The sequence below is a fragment of the Mugil cephalus genome, chromosome 11 (genome assembly GCF_022458985.1).
Source record: "Mugil cephalus isolate CIBA_MC_2020 chromosome 11, CIBA_Mcephalus_1.1, whole genome shotgun sequence".
In the NCBI taxonomy this organism is placed as follows: Eukaryota; Metazoa; Chordata; class Actinopteri; order Mugiliformes; family Mugilidae; genus Mugil; species Mugil cephalus.
In genome coordinates, this window is record NC_061780.1 from 27,811,772 (window position 1) to 27,826,302 (window position 14,531).

General features: G+C 46.0%; 3 protein-coding genes across 7 annotated transcripts; 1 reads left to right on the forward strand and 2 right to left on the reverse strand.

Moving 5' to 3' along the window:
- Positions 1 to 199: 199 nt before the first annotated feature.
- On the reverse strand, positions 200 to 4,315 carry dek (DEK proto-oncogene). 4 transcript variants are annotated; one of them, XM_047599363.1, is made up of 12 exons: positions 4,239 to 4,315; positions 3,078 to 3,195; positions 2,888 to 2,986; positions 2,702 to 2,811; positions 2,534 to 2,628; positions 2,319 to 2,448; positions 1,925 to 2,239; positions 1,681 to 1,836; positions 1,458 to 1,533; positions 1,246 to 1,388; positions 1,109 to 1,177; positions 200 to 500 (listed from the first exon to the last, which is right to left on the reverse strand). In XM_047599363.1, exons 1-12 carry the CDS (start codon positions 4,251 to 4,253, stop codon positions 489 to 491), a joined length of 1,338 nt encoding a protein of 445 aa, XP_047455319.1. In that variant the 5' UTR covers positions 4,254 to 4,315; the 3' UTR covers positions 200 to 488. The 4 variants fall into 4 exon arrangements, with proteins under 4 accessions (XP_047455319.1, XP_047455318.1, XP_047455317.1 ...); XM_047599362.1 differs by having other exon boundaries at positions 1,919 to 2,239; XM_047599361.1 differs by having other exon boundaries at positions 1,916 to 2,239.
- Positions 4,316 to 5,755: 1,440 nt separating this feature from the next.
- On the forward strand, positions 5,756 to 8,605 carry kcnv1 (potassium voltage-gated channel modifier subfamily V member 1). 2 transcript variants are annotated; one of them, XM_047599117.1, is made up of 4 exons: positions 5,756 to 5,846; positions 6,250 to 6,568; positions 6,970 to 7,628; positions 8,100 to 8,605. In XM_047599117.1, exons 2-4 carry the CDS (start codon positions 6,315 to 6,317, stop codon positions 8,603 to 8,605), a joined length of 1,419 nt encoding a protein of 472 aa, XP_047455073.1. In that variant the 5' UTR covers positions 5,756 to 5,846; positions 6,250 to 6,314. The 2 variants fall into 2 exon arrangements, with proteins under 2 accessions (XP_047455073.1, XP_047455075.1); XM_047599119.1 differs by having other exon boundaries at positions 5,806 to 5,846; positions 6,287 to 6,568.
- Positions 8,606 to 11,836: 3,231 nt separating this feature from the next.
- Positions 11,837 to 13,895, reverse strand: LOC125016900 (glycogen synthase kinase binding protein). The gene has a single exon (XM_047599659.1). The coding sequence runs from the start codon at positions 13,241 to 13,243 to the stop codon at positions 12,575 to 12,577; it is 669 nt and encodes a 222-aa protein (XP_047455615.1). The 5' UTR covers positions 13,244 to 13,895; the 3' UTR covers positions 11,837 to 12,574.
- Between the last annotated feature and the right edge of the window lie 636 nt (positions 13,896 to 14,531).

Below are 14,531 nucleotides of genomic sequence, written 5' to 3' on the forward strand. Positions count from 1 at the left end.
GTATCACTTCATTCAGTGATTCAGGAGGCGTCTCCGCACATGACACCTGTCAATCAAAGCCTCCTGTACCAGCAGGCCACGCCCCTATGGCTGCTGAGCCAATCACACTGTGTAATAATAATAATGTAGATGTATGAATAACACACAGTCGGCAGGTAGAAGGTCCATCAGACCCTGAACTCAACCAGACTCAGACACGTTTGTTCCAAAACGTAAATTTTAATCATTCAGAGAAATATTTTCATTCAACACAGAGAAAACGTCCAGAACCGATTCCTCAAGAGTTAAAATGAGAAGCTACAAACAAGTCACACCAGAATAAAAATACGATCCCACATCTCCTCCTCCTGGTTCCTCCTCTGGTTCCTCCTCTGGTCCCCTGGTCGTCCCCTGGTCGTCCCCTTGTCCTCCTGGTCGTCCCCTGGTCGTCCCCTTGTCCTCCTCGTCGTCCCCTTGTCCTCCTCGTCGTCCCCTGGTCCTCTGGTCCCTCATGTGATGAGCTGAGAGGAGAAAGGTTGACGTGGGTTTATTGATCTCAGCTATGGGACACGTCCTTGTCACACTGATGGAAAATTACATTTTTATTTTCATTTCTCTCTTATTTCCCGTCTGTTAGTTCAGAACAAGTCAAAATAATCTTTGCATCAGATCAGAAGCATCGTTGGTTTATCAGCTGATGTTTCTGTGTTGTTACTGGTGGATCAGCTGATCGGGGGGGGGGGGGGGGGGAGGGGACTATCTGGGATCATCGAGGACACATTCTATAAACTGCAGTTCTATGACGTACGACGTCGTCATGGCTGCAAAATAATCCACTTCCATTACATGGAACAGGTTTGGATTTTCCTCAGCTGATGAAGCGCAGACTGATCAGAACCGGTTCCCACGAACCTGGAACCCGTTCAATCACCAGAGGAGGAAGCTTCTGAAATGCAGGCGAAACTGTGACTATTTAAAATAAAATCTGTTATAAAAGCTGCTTTGGACTAAATCATCTGCTTTTCATTTTTCATTTTAAAATGGAGATAAAATCTAAATGGTGATTTCATGTTTTTTAAGAACGTGACATGTTTTTGCCGCTGATCAGCGTCGTGGTTCAGACACTCACTGATTTCACTGTTTCTTTGATGAAGCTCTTCCTGTTCGTCAGGTCCTGATCCGGGTACGTGTCAAAGACCTGAAACACAGGACGTCCTGTCAGAGCTCAGCCACAGGGTCATGTGGGGGGGGGGGGGGGCTCCTCACCCTCTGGCAGATCTGTTTCATGGTCATCTCCTCCAGGTTCGCGTCCTTCAGGAGACTCTGCACCGTCTCCTTCAGCTGCTCGTCACTCGGACTTTTCTTGATCATCTTAATCAGCGGCTCGTCCTCGTCTGAACTGTCCTTCGCTGCAACGACACCTCATCAGAAACACTGACCGGTGACTCGTTAATTAGCGCTGGTGCTAACGAGCTCACCTGTGTCTGTGTTGGTCCTGTTGCTGCTGCTGTCGGCCTTCTTCGTTTTAGCTCGAGAGATTTTCTTCTGTTTGGGCTGAAAAACCACAGAAACCTCATTAACATAATCACCCTCATTAACATAACCAAGGCAAAAAGGCATAATTAGCCTTATTAACATAAACGTAATCAATATAATTAACCTCGTTAGTACAATGACTCATTATTATTTCTTTGTTCTCACCTTCTCAGCGTCACTGTCTCCATCAGACTCGTCTGAACTTTCCTTCCTCACTCTTTTCTTCGGGGGTCCCGTCTTCTTCGTTGGTGTCCTCTGTCTCTTGATGGACGACGTCTTCTTGGACGACGTCTTCCCTCGGCTGGACTTTGACCTGGAGGACTGAGACAGTGTCGGAGGTTTTAGACGGACGGACGGACAGAGAGACGGACGGACGGACACCAATCATCACTGCATTCACCTCCTCCTCCTCCTCCTCCTCCTCGTCCTCGTCCTCCTCAGACTCCTCTGACTTATCAGACGGCTCCCCCCTGTCTGAAGGTTTCTCCTCCATGTCCGACCCCTCGGCCTCGGCTGAAGCCCCCGTCTTCTCATCCTCCTCATCGTCGTCCTCGTCGCTGCTCGTTTCCATGACGATGGCCTTGGACTTGCTTCCCGGTTTGGACTTCTTGGGACTGGACGTCGAGCTCCTGGCTTTGGGTTTGCTCTTCTTTTTGGTCTTAGCGTTGGAGTCGTCGCCCAGCAGCTTCTTCTTGGACTTCTTCTTCTTCTTGACGGGCAGGCGCTGCCAACGACAAACAGAGCAGGTGGTTTGACAGGTGACCCGTCCAGGAGGAGGCAGAACCACAGACCCGGGCGCTCACCTTCCCGCTGTTCTTGGGTGCGATGAGGAAGCTCAGGATCCGGTCGACCAGGTCAGAGTGGGTTCCTTTCTTCTCCAGGTCCAGGACGCTGCAGACCACCTTCAGTTTGCTGTTGGTGAAATGTGAGCTCCTGCATTTGGAAACAGAAGAGACGGATCGTGGTTAGTCAGGACTGTAAATGACGACAGAGACTTCATCTCTGAGAACAAACTCACTTGAGAAGTTTTTCTCGTTTCTTTGTGAACTGTTCACTGTCTGCATCGAAAGAGAAGCCGTTGAACAGCCGCAGGTTCTTCTTTATTGTCGCCATCTAATAAAAGAAGAGACGATAATCACGAGTCCCTGGAAATAACGTGGAGATGTCCGAGCCCGACTCTTCGTACCTTCCCCGGTCGGTCGAACACGATGGCGTGCAGAGGCTTCAGGTCCGCCGGCTTCATCTTGGTGATCTGGTAGCTGGTGCGTGGGATGTCTCCTAATTTATCTCCACTACCTGCAGACACAGACGCTGGTGAGCCGCTGTCCGATGACTCAATCTGTCACAGATGTTATTACAGGTGTTTATTCACCATCTCCAATCTGCAGCTTCTTCATTTGCTTCGGCGCCTGAAAGTCGAGTCTCTCCACCGTCTTCTTTGCTCGTTTTCCTTCAATGATTTCACCAATGGCTGCAACAACAGGATGAAACAGCTGTGAGAGTGTCTGACAGGCGGTTTTTACCCGCACAGGTTCTGGGAATCACAGCCGTCAGTCTCTTACCAGGAGATTTGGAGCTGCCTTTGTTGGGACTCGTCTGGTCGTCCTGGGACGTCTCCTCCTCCTCAGACACTGCAGGACTGTCCATCGCTTCCTCGTCCACATTGCTCATGTCTGCAGCCTGAACATTTAACACAACAATGACCACAACAACCTCCAACTACACTACAATCTCTGTGCTCCTCTTTTTATTTAAACACTTCTTATTTTGCTCCTATGTTTATTGCATCAGACATCAGTTCATATCCCCTGCACACATTTCCAGTTAAAAGCTCGAACACATCTTCTCATTCAGTTCATTGACTGGCAGCGTTTAAGCATCAGGTCAAAGCTCCAATAAGAAATAAAAAGACTGACTGTTTTAGGACTAAATTATCTGAACGGCTCCAGATTCATCAGCTCATAAACAGACTGAGGATGACTCACTTCCATCTTCACCTCAACAACAAAACAAAACATCGCGGTGTAGCTTTTGTAGTTCGGAGAAAACAGTTTAAAATACTTACATTCAGATTTATTAAACAAACTTAACAGCCGAACTGTAGTCTAACCTCTAATACTTAATGAAGTCTATCACTGAGTCGAAGTTAACCGCGAGTACAGTTGGTTTGATGATTTATTCCATAAATTCGTAGAATTTTCTATGGAGTCTGGCAGCTGGGACTCAAGAAGCTAACGGAGATGTACTTTACCGTGAATCCCGCTCGTGCCTGAAGCTGAGAATCTGCTGTGGAGCTTCTCTGTGTTTTAAGGATCTTTAGGATTTAGATTCTGGTTTGATTTGAGGCTTTATTCCTCCGCAATAACAGAATAAACGTCCCGGTGAATTGGCGCGCTGCAACTTGTCGTTAGTTAGCCGTTAGCCGCCATCGGACCGAGACACGAAACAACCCGTCCAGGACCGGTTCTGATCTGATCTGCTGTTCCTCGCCCACTTTTCCGCCTTGACCGAGTTTGAAGCAGAGTTTATAAATGAGCCGAGTTGTTAGCATTCGCTCCCCGCGCAGTTAGCCGCCGATGCTAACACTGACGTTAGCAGAGATGTTAGCAACGTCCGGCCGTCAGACGGAGAAAAAGAGGCGTGAAACATTTAAACGGAACGTGTCTCCAAACGCCCGGAGCGTCGCTGACTGTCATTAGAGCAAAAAGTCGAGGGTAGATTACCTCGTCCTGGTTCATCTGTCACTTTTCTTCTTTTTGATTTCATGATGGCGGTTTCTCCAGGGGGCGGGGCTACAGCAGCAACTGCGTCTCTGATTGGACAAGACCCCATGACGCCACACTTCTTCGTGTTGTTAATGGGGACCTCTGATGTTGAACTATCGCCCCCTGGTGTTTGAATAATTCGCTCAGTGGCCAGTTCATTAGGTACAGTAGTGAAAACACATCATTAAATAAAACATTGTTTTATTAAACTAGAATACACTTTGAAGAACCCGAGGGTGAAACTGTCCCTAACATTTACTCCACTGAATCAGTACTTAAACACAGTGTTGTTTTTTATTTTCTGTGTTTTTGTAAAGTAGATAAGATAAGATAAGATAAGATAAGATAAGATAAGATAAGATAAGATAAGATAAGATGTTAGCTTGATGCTACGGCTACAGAGGAATGAAATGAATGGTTCCTCCTCTGGCGTGGGTTTTGTGTGTGTACTCCGGTTTCCTCCCACTTCCAAAGACAGTGGAGGTTGGACATTTAGGCTGATTGATGACTCTGAACTGACCCTGGGTGTGAGCGTGAATCAGCTGGGATAGACTCCAGCAACCCCCACCACCCTAGTGAGGATAAAAGGTAGTAGAAGATGAGATGAGATGGTAATTGAACAGAGCTAAATTTTAAAATTAATGAAATAAAATACAGTCAAATAAAATGAAAAGGACTCTGTGAATTGCATGGGTGGTGACACATGGTGGCGCTATGGGAGCAGTGAGCTGGACTCAGAAAGTGGAGCATCTCTTTCTCAGTGTGTTGCCTAGCAACAGCCTCTCAGAGGAGGGAGACAGGTATGGAGGCTGATTAGTGCCCTCTCTGATCAGAGGTCGGTCCAGAAGGTGTTTCCTGTGATGAGGAAAGAAGAAAGAAGAAGAAGAAGAAAAGAAGAGCAGGATGTAAGTTTAGTTTCCACCATGAAGAATAAACTCATCAACCATGACCCCTGACCTCCACAAACCCAGCTCACATGGTTCTGGATGAGCTCCCTCAGACCATTCAACTAACTCCATCTGAGGCGACGTCTTCAGAACCAGTGTGTCCAGGACTAGAGATGTCTCTGTCTTCTCTGGAGAACATGTGGACGTCTCTGTCCTCTAAAGAGTGGACTCCACCCACTGAGAATCCTAAAGATCCTTAGAGCAAAGAATTCACCTTGTGGAGGAACTCTAATCGTGATGTTTTCTAAGAGTAGATGGAGGTAAAGGTGAAAGGTTCCTGAAGAAGGTTCTGCAGTGAGATGTGCTGAGAGCAGGGAGGAGAACTTTAAGAGGCTTAGAGAGGAGAACATGGTGGAAAGAAGAGTCTGACTCTCTTGTTTTCTAATTTAAGTCTTGACCTGGATGAACCTTCACAGACTGTGAGGCTCCAATGAATAAAACATCATCTTTGTTTCTGTTTCTACAGAGACCTTGTCCTCCTCGTCCTCCTCGTCCTCCTCGTCCTCCTCGTCCTGGGCACTATTCATCCTCCATATGTCCTCCTTTAAAAGCTGGCTGGTCTCACAGCAGCTTCAAACATCAAGGAGAACATGTAGAGGAACGGTGGCTTCACTCAGAGGTAAGAGTCGTCTCTGCAGCTTCATTAATATCATCAAGATCATCAGTAATATTCAGATTAACACTATTAGAAACTTCCTGATTCACTGACAACTTCATCAAGTAGAGTTTATAATAAATATCATCACATCTGTGACGGTTCTCAGAAACCAGGTCACTGAAATAAAACACAACAGAGGAGGATCACACTAAATCAAATTAATTAAAACATATATATAAAATAAAACACAACAAAATAGAATAATAGAACAGAATTAAATTAAATTAAACAAATATATATATTAAAATTAAATTATATTTATACAATAAAGAATAAAACAATAAAATAGAACAACAGGATTAAATTAAACATGATGATGTGTCATTGAAAGAATAAGATCAGTTTCTGTCTCTGATCGGTCCAGGGGGTGAAGAGGGATCTTATTGTGACCTCTGATTCAGGACCAACCAATCAGCTGGTGCGTTGGCCATGGATCTCTGCAGCTCGTCTCCGTTGTCTCTGGACTCGAGCGTTTTCTTCAGCGAGACATCGTCGTCCTGCGTCTTCGTCATCAACGTTGGAGGAAGTCGCTTTGTGCTGTCGCAGGATGTGCTGGCCTCCTACCCTGACACCCGGCTGGGGAAACTGGCGTCCTGTGGCCCAGATTCGGCCCTGGAGCTCTGCGATGATGCTGACCTCCTGGAGAACGAGTTCTTCTTCGACAGAAGCTCACAGACCTTCCAGTAGGTGGCGCATTTTCCTTCAACACGGAGTCTTAACTTCTTAAGTTCTGGAAACAACAACCAGTCCTACACCTAATTTCCCTTCAGGGATGAATAAAGTAATCTGTCTATCAGTCTGTCACAGAAACACGATATAACTTCAACTGTGCACCACACTTTGGACACTCACTTTGGGAGCTCATCTGTGGCTACGCTAACTATGCTAACTATGCTAACTATGCTAACAAACATCTGAACCTCTAAATTTGGAACCAGATTCTCTTTCAAGAAGTAAAACTCCAGCGTGAAGAAACACTTTGGGTTCTTTCATAAAAAAGAGTTAATGTGAACGATGAAGCTCACCTGAAGCTACACTAACTATGCTAATTATGCTAGCTATGCTAACTATCTGTTGTTGGCAGGTACGTGATGCAGTTCTACCGGACCGGTCTCCTCCACGTCAGGGAGGAGCTGTGTGAGATCTCCTTCCTGCAGGAGATCCAGTACTGGGGCATTGAGGAGCTCCACATTGCCCCCTGCTGCCGAGAACGCTACCACCGCCGCAAGGAGCAGAAGAAGACGTTGGACGTGGGACAGGACTTGGAGGACGAGGACGATGTTGACGAGGACTTCATGGGCGCCGTCTGTCCAGGTCTCCGCCGCCACCTCTGGGACCTCCTGGAGAAACCCGGGTCGTCTCGGGCCGCCCGGACCTTCGGCTCGCTGTCGGCCTTCTTCGTGGTGGTATCGCTGGTCAACATGGTGCTGATCTCGCTGGACCTCGGGGAAGACATGGACAGCGTGGACATCCCCCTCCCACTGGATGTCTTGGAGTACGTCTGTGTAATGTGGTTCACCGGAGAACTGGTCCTGAGGTTCCTCTGCGTCAGAGACAAATGTCGCTTCAGCCGGAGCGTCGCCAACGTCATCGACCTCCTCGCCGTCCTGCCTGTCTACATCACGCTGGCCATGGACAGTCTCCACGGGGCATCCACGGACCTGGAGGACATGGGTCGTGTGGGACAGGTCCTCCGTCTCCTCAGGACACTCAGGATGCTGAAACTGGGACGGCACTCAACGGGTAAGACCAGAAAAATGACGTCTCTGTTTTGGGACATATTCATGGTTAGCTGACAGGTAAAGATGTTAGCTAACAGGTAAAGAAGTTAGCTAACAGCTAAGCTAAAAGGTAAAGGCGTTAGCTAACAGGTAAAGACGTTAGCCAACAGGTAAAGACGTTAGCTAACAGCTAAAGAAGTTAGCTAACAGTTAAGCTAACAGGTAAAGACGTTAGCTAACAGGTAAAGAAGTTAGCTAACAGTTAAGCTAAAAGGTAAAGACGTTAGCTAACGGGTAAAAACGTTAGCTAACAGTTAAGCTAACAGGTAAAGACGTTAGCCAACAGGTAAAGACGTTAGCTAACAGTTAAGCTAAAAGATAAAGACATGGATGGGACACATATTTATTTGACATAGTATAAAACTTTTTAAAATCATCATCATCTCTCCGTCCTTTGCCTCTCTGACCTTTGTCCCCCGTCCCCTGTCCCCAGGTCTCCAGTCTCTGGCTCTGACCATGGCTCAGTGCTACGAGGAGGTTGGCCTCCTCCTCCTCTTTCTTGCCGTGGGCGTGTCCATCTTTGCGGCGGCCATCTTTGCTGTGGAGCGTGACCGTCCCTCGTCCACATTCAGCAGCGTCCCGGCCGCCTGGTGGTGGGCCACCACGTCCATGACCACGGTGGGCTACGGGGACGTGCGTCCGGACACGGCTCCGGGGAAGGTCCTGGCGTTCCTGTGCATCCTGTCGGGGGTCCTGATCTTGGCCCTGCCCATTGCCGTCATCAACGACCGCTTCTCGGCCTGCTACTGCACCCTCAGAGCCAAGATGGCCGCCGCACGCCACGCCGAGGCCTTCAGGAGGCTGGCCCGGGGCTCACTGGGAGGGGGCGGAGTCAACCTGAGGGATGTCCACGCCCGCGGCGTCCTGGAGACGGTGAGGTGGCAGGGCCGAGGGAGGGTCAGCACACAGAGCAGCGGGGGGGGGGGGCTCTGGTGGTAGACTCTGTCCTCTGTCCTACATCCTCTGTCCCCCATCGTCCACCTTGGTCCAGCTCATAAACTCCGGTCTCTAATAAACTTTAGAATCTGTCGTCGTTCCCTTTGTTTTCTTCTTAAAAGAGTTAAATCAGGGGTCATCTTCAACGCTCAAAGAGCCATTTGGACCCATTTTCAACAGAAAAGAAAACACTGGGGGCCACAAAACCCCTTTGACATCTAAAATGAAATAACTGCTACAGAGAAAACTAAATGTTATTTATGCATACATAACGGGGATTTATCCATGGTTGGCTTACCTGCGGTCAAAAAGTTCAATAAATGGCGGGCTGGACCTACCGGCGGGCGTCGCACATCCGCAGTTGGGACGTATTTTTAGTGACAAAAAATTAAACACATTTTATTTTAATGTTACAAGATCACCATAAATTTAAATTTAGAATTATATTTAAAAAACTACACAAACTAAAATAAAACACATTTGTAATAAATACTCAATAGTAAGGAGTCTGTGCTGCAATGCACTGTGGGAGTTCAGTGTTTTTGGTTGATGTTACAACCATGAGTGTGGCATTCAGTGTCATTCAGTTGCTGTGTAGCTCTCGCTTGTTAACTATTGAGTGACTACTTGCCGCTGTTTGTCCCTGTCCTCTGTCCCTAATGGTCTAGACCCATTATCATTATATCCCAGTCCTCCTCTGTCCTCTGTCCTCTGTCCACTCTGACACAGATGTCCAGTGATCTGTTTTGCTGCAGCTGTGTCCTCGTCTCTCAGCTCAGCCCCAAGTCCTCCTGAGGCCAGAGACCACCTCCAAATGTCCCAGCGTCCTCATGTCCCAGGTCCAGGGACTTGAGGACGTGTTGGAGCTTGTCTTCTAGAGCTCCTTATTTAAATGTTTGAGTCCATCACAGACGCAGGTTATGAGCTGAGTCTTTTTTATTTTCTTATTTATTTGTTTTTTAAATATAATAAAACAAAACAACAACAACTATGATGGAAGGACAGAAACAATAAGCTGCTGATTTATTTAAAGACATGCAGAGGAAACCACAAAACCATGAAGAATGGGCTTGAAGAGAAGGACTCCCCCGAATACTAGTTAGAGTTTAATTAAAGAAAAGAATCAAGACAGAAACAGACAAAAGCTGACGATCATTCACAGAACACAACATTTAATGAGCTCCAGTGCTTCTATGAGGAGTCTAATAATTGTCTCAGTTATTCTGTTAGAAACATGTTCTTTCTTTAGTTTAATATTTCAATGAAACTTTAATTGTGCAAACAAATGAACAAAAGACTGCAGTCAAACCCACACAATAAAAACAACTGAAGTCAGGAAACAGACGCTGGAAATGTTCTAAATGCCGGACGATGCTAAGAGCTAAATGCTAAATGCTAAGAGCTAGAGCTGTGATTAATCCTCTTGGTAGCAGTGTTGATGTGCTGAGGCCATAGTCCTAGACTTTACACTCATCTGTTCTACTTTCATTATAGGGGGTAAGAACGTGATGTCACAGGAAGCTGGAGTCTCCATGGTTACGGCCACTGACTGTTAACATGGAAATTAGCAGCATTAGTTTGAATCATAGACTTTAACAGCATCTAAAAAGAAGAGCAGCCAGATATATTTTATGTTTTTATAGATATATTTTATGTTTTTATAGATATATTTTATGTTTTTATAGATATCTCCTAGATATCACCATCATAGTAGTAGTAGTAGTAGTAGTAATAGTAGCAGTAGAAGTAGTAGTAGTAGTAGCAGTAATAGTAGCAGTAGTAGTAGTAACAGTAGTAGTAGTAGTAACAGTAGTAGTAGCAGTAGTAGTAGTAACAGTAGTAGTAGTAGTAGTAGTAACAGTAGTAGTAGTAGTAGTAGTAACAGTAGTAGTAGCAGTAGTAGTAGTAACAGTAGTAGTAGTAGTAGTAGTAGTAGCAGTAACAGTAGTAATAGTAGTAGTAGTAGTAGCAGTAGTAGTGGTAGTAGTAGTAGTAGTGGTAGTAGTAGTGGTAGTAGTAGTAGTAGTAGTAGTAGTAGTAGTAGTAATAGTAGTAGTAGTAGTAGTAGTATCTCTACTTTCATTCTGTGACAATGAGCCATAAAACACCGTGAGTGTGTTTAGAACGATAGTTCAGACAGATTTTAGATTTAATTCGTACGACACTAAATATCTTTGACTCTAGTCAGATGAACTTTTTTCCAGCATTCAAAGAGATGATATAAAACTATATGAGACTATATGAGACTATATGAGATTATATGAAACTATATAAAACTATATGAGACTATATGAGATTATATAAAACTATATGAGACTATATGAGACTATATGAAACTATATGAGATTATATGAAACTATATAAAACTATATGAGACTATATGAGATTATATGAAACTATATAAAACTATATGAGACTATATGAGACTGATCATCTGCACTGGGACACTTTGTGATGTAGCTTAATGTTTGTGCTTTTTTAACATTCATGACTCAGACGTCTCATAAATCAGGTTAAAATGAACCCGTTTCTACAGTAAATGTTTCCTCATCAACCTCCGGTTCCCTCAGGCTGTTTATCCACTTACTGATCTCACGTCACGGTTTGGACCCAAACATTCACTGAAACAGCTTATTCCTTAGAAGTGGTTGCAAAGTTTAGAAGTTTAGATCGATTTGATTCATTGCTTTGAAAACAAAAATACATGTTGAAAGATCTGCATCAATGAGCATAACCCTGAGTAACAAGCCCTGGCTGAGGTTGGTATAATTCATGTCAGTAAAGGATCAATGAAGTTTGAAACTATTTGTATAATGAGTCTCATTCATGCTTTGCTCCCTGTTAAAGGCCAAATCATCTTTACATCTCATTTCTGGCTGTTCATGGATCCTCAATACAATGTTTGAACACCTCTGGGATACAGGATTTCATTTTCATTTGAGAATTTAAAAATAGAAAAGCTGTTTATTTCTGCAGTTCTTGTTTCTGGGTTTAAAGGCAAACTTTAAAAACACAGAAAACACATAATTTGATTTAAGATGAAAGGAATATGTTTTTTTTCTTTTTAATTTAAAACCATCATTGTCTTTTAACCCTTTGGTTCAGCATAATTAACTAAATACTGAATGTTTGAGGTTTATTGGACCCAGCCTCAGCGCCAACAACAACAACAACAACAACAACAACAACAACAGCTGATCTGTTCATGGTCTGATAATGAGTCAGAGACAGAGCTGGAAAACAGACAAATTTATTAAGACAAGAAAAAAGCCCTGAAAACTCAGGAACAGGATCAGATACTCCGGTACGAAGCAGTCGAGCTGATTCTTCTTCATACTAATACAAAACCCCCCCAAAACAACAATAAGTCCTCCAGGAAGTCCTGAAAGCACCGGGGGAGACGGGACGTGACGGCGGCCATTTTCCCCGAGAGTCACCTGATGAGAGGGATGATGGGGGGAGGGGACTCATGGAGGGGGGAGGGGCCTTACGAGGAGAGGGAGGAGTCTCTGGACCGACACAATGAAGAGGGGGAGGAGCGACTCCTGACAGACTGTAAACACACCAGCATCCAACATGGCGTCGGCTGGCTAAGCAAACTGCTAACAGGTGTTTAATGGCATTAAAATCAATCCACCCGCTTCCCGTTTCTCCTCAGACGAAAACGGTAGACGAAGAAGTAGAAGTAGAAGAAGAAGAGTTCGGTGTTCTGGTCCAGACTCCATCATGTGACCTCTGTACAGACCCCCACCCCCCACCCCAACACATTCAAACATAAACAACACGCCTCGTTAGCCGGGCGGCTAACAGCTAACAGCATGACGCTCTGACGCGTCGATGAAAAAATGTCTGAAATGAAAAACTGTCCGGTCGGACCGGGTCTGTGTCGATGTCCGAGTCTGTGCTCGGTCGTTGTCCATCTCGGGGAGACTCCGGGACGCCAAGTCTCGGTGCGTCCCTCCGGTCCCGGTATCAGCAGGTCACGTTGTCCGCGGCCCGGGGGAAGTCTCCACAGTCCGCGGCGGAGAACTGTAGCCTCCTCACGGCCTCTTTAATCAGGTTCCCCGATAGGATGAGCTCCTGGAGGAGCCGGTGCGGGTCGTCCTCCTCCACGTTGATACGCTTCCTGGTCCACGGTCTGATCTGGTCCCAGTCCTGCTCGCCGTTGGACCCGGGGATGTGGTACGGGCTCGCCCGGCTGCTCCCCCGGTGTCCCCGGCTCCGGAGCCGCATGCAGCAGCCGTGGCGTTTCTGGACCGGAGCCGCCGCGCTGATGCCGCTGAGGCTTGGGGCCGGTTTCCCGGAGCCGTGGAGACAGGACACGGACACGGACACCGTCTTCTGGTGGCCGCCGCCGTTGTTGTTTTGAAGCTGCAGCGCTTCCCCAATCTTCGTCACCAGCGCGTCCACCTCCTTGGAGTCCACGGTGACGGACTGCTCCAGCAGGATGTAGTTCTCCCTCCGGCACGGCATGGCGGCGGAGGCGGCGAGTTTCTGCGGGATGTCGAGCTCGTTCTCGGGGTGAATGAGAGCCGCGAGCCGCTCGGAACCAACGGCAGCTCCTTCATTTGTAAACAATGGCTGACGTGTTGTGGACTGTACCAAGTCCCTACGGGTGGGAGGGCGACCCTTGTTTCTCATTGTAAACCTCCTCCTCACAATAAAACCTCACGTCGAATTATTAGACTAACGACTTAATAAATTCCTGAAGTATTAATATTTATTTATATACCTACGGAGCTGGGAATCGTGTGGTCGCAGCTCTGGTTTCCCGCCTCCACCCCTGCCCGTCGCGGATGTGAGCGGCTCCGTCTGAATGGACGTTACATAAGAGAGAGACACAGCAAAACAAAGAGACACGAGACAAACACAACAAACCTTTACTAAGGCTTTACTAAAGGTCTAATAAACTTTTATTAAAGCTTTATTAGACTTTTATTAAATCGTCATTAGACTTTTATTATTTTTTTATTAAACTTTTACTAAACACTTCATTGAACCTTTTTTAAAGACCTTTATAATCCTTTAACTGTTAAATGACAAATGGAGGATAGAGGAGCATGTGTGTGTAGTGTTGTGCGCTCTGTGTATATTGTGTACTGTGTGTGTTTGTGTGAGGACACCGTGTACATTTCCCTTTCTGAGAACCAGCCCTGCGGCCTGAACCCGATGCCCAGTCACAGGGAGAGCCTCATGACCATATAAGGAGCTACTATCACCGCAGCCACGTGGTACAGCAGCCAATCAGAGCCGGCCACATGACCATATAAGGCGCTACTATCACCGCCACCACGTGGTGCAGCGGCCAATCAGAGAGGCCCGCTGTGGTTTCCTGTGTGTGAGCAACAATACTGAGCTGGAAATAAAAGTCCACCATTTTATCTGGTCCTTATTTATCTGACATTATATTTATCTTCATATTCTAATAAACAGGCTTCAAGAGTTTGGTTTGAATGTCATGAGTTTTACTAGGACCAGTGGCACATGTTCCTAATGTTTTGAGCAAAAGTAAACGGACATTAGTTGCATTAACAGAAACTAGTCCAGTGGGTTTCTGGTGGTTTTACCCTCAGAGTTTCTGTTTACTTCTCAACCTTCTGTAAAGTCTACAAATCCAGATGACTTTTTTAAACACTTTTTGGATCAACCATGATCTGAATGACAGATGTACCTAATATTTTGACAGTCTAAGTCAGTGGGTGAATAAAGGAAAAACACATCACAGAGTTATTCAAGCTTGTTCTAAACTCTGGATCATGAGCTGGTCCTGGTTCTGGTCCAGTGGTAGGTAGAGATCCATTAGTGACGGCAGCTGATACAGTATTATAGTGACCACATGGTGGCGCTGCTGCTGATTCACACACACACACACACACACACACACTGAGATCTGCTCTCCGGTGCTGGCTGCGGACGCATGTGGAGGCAC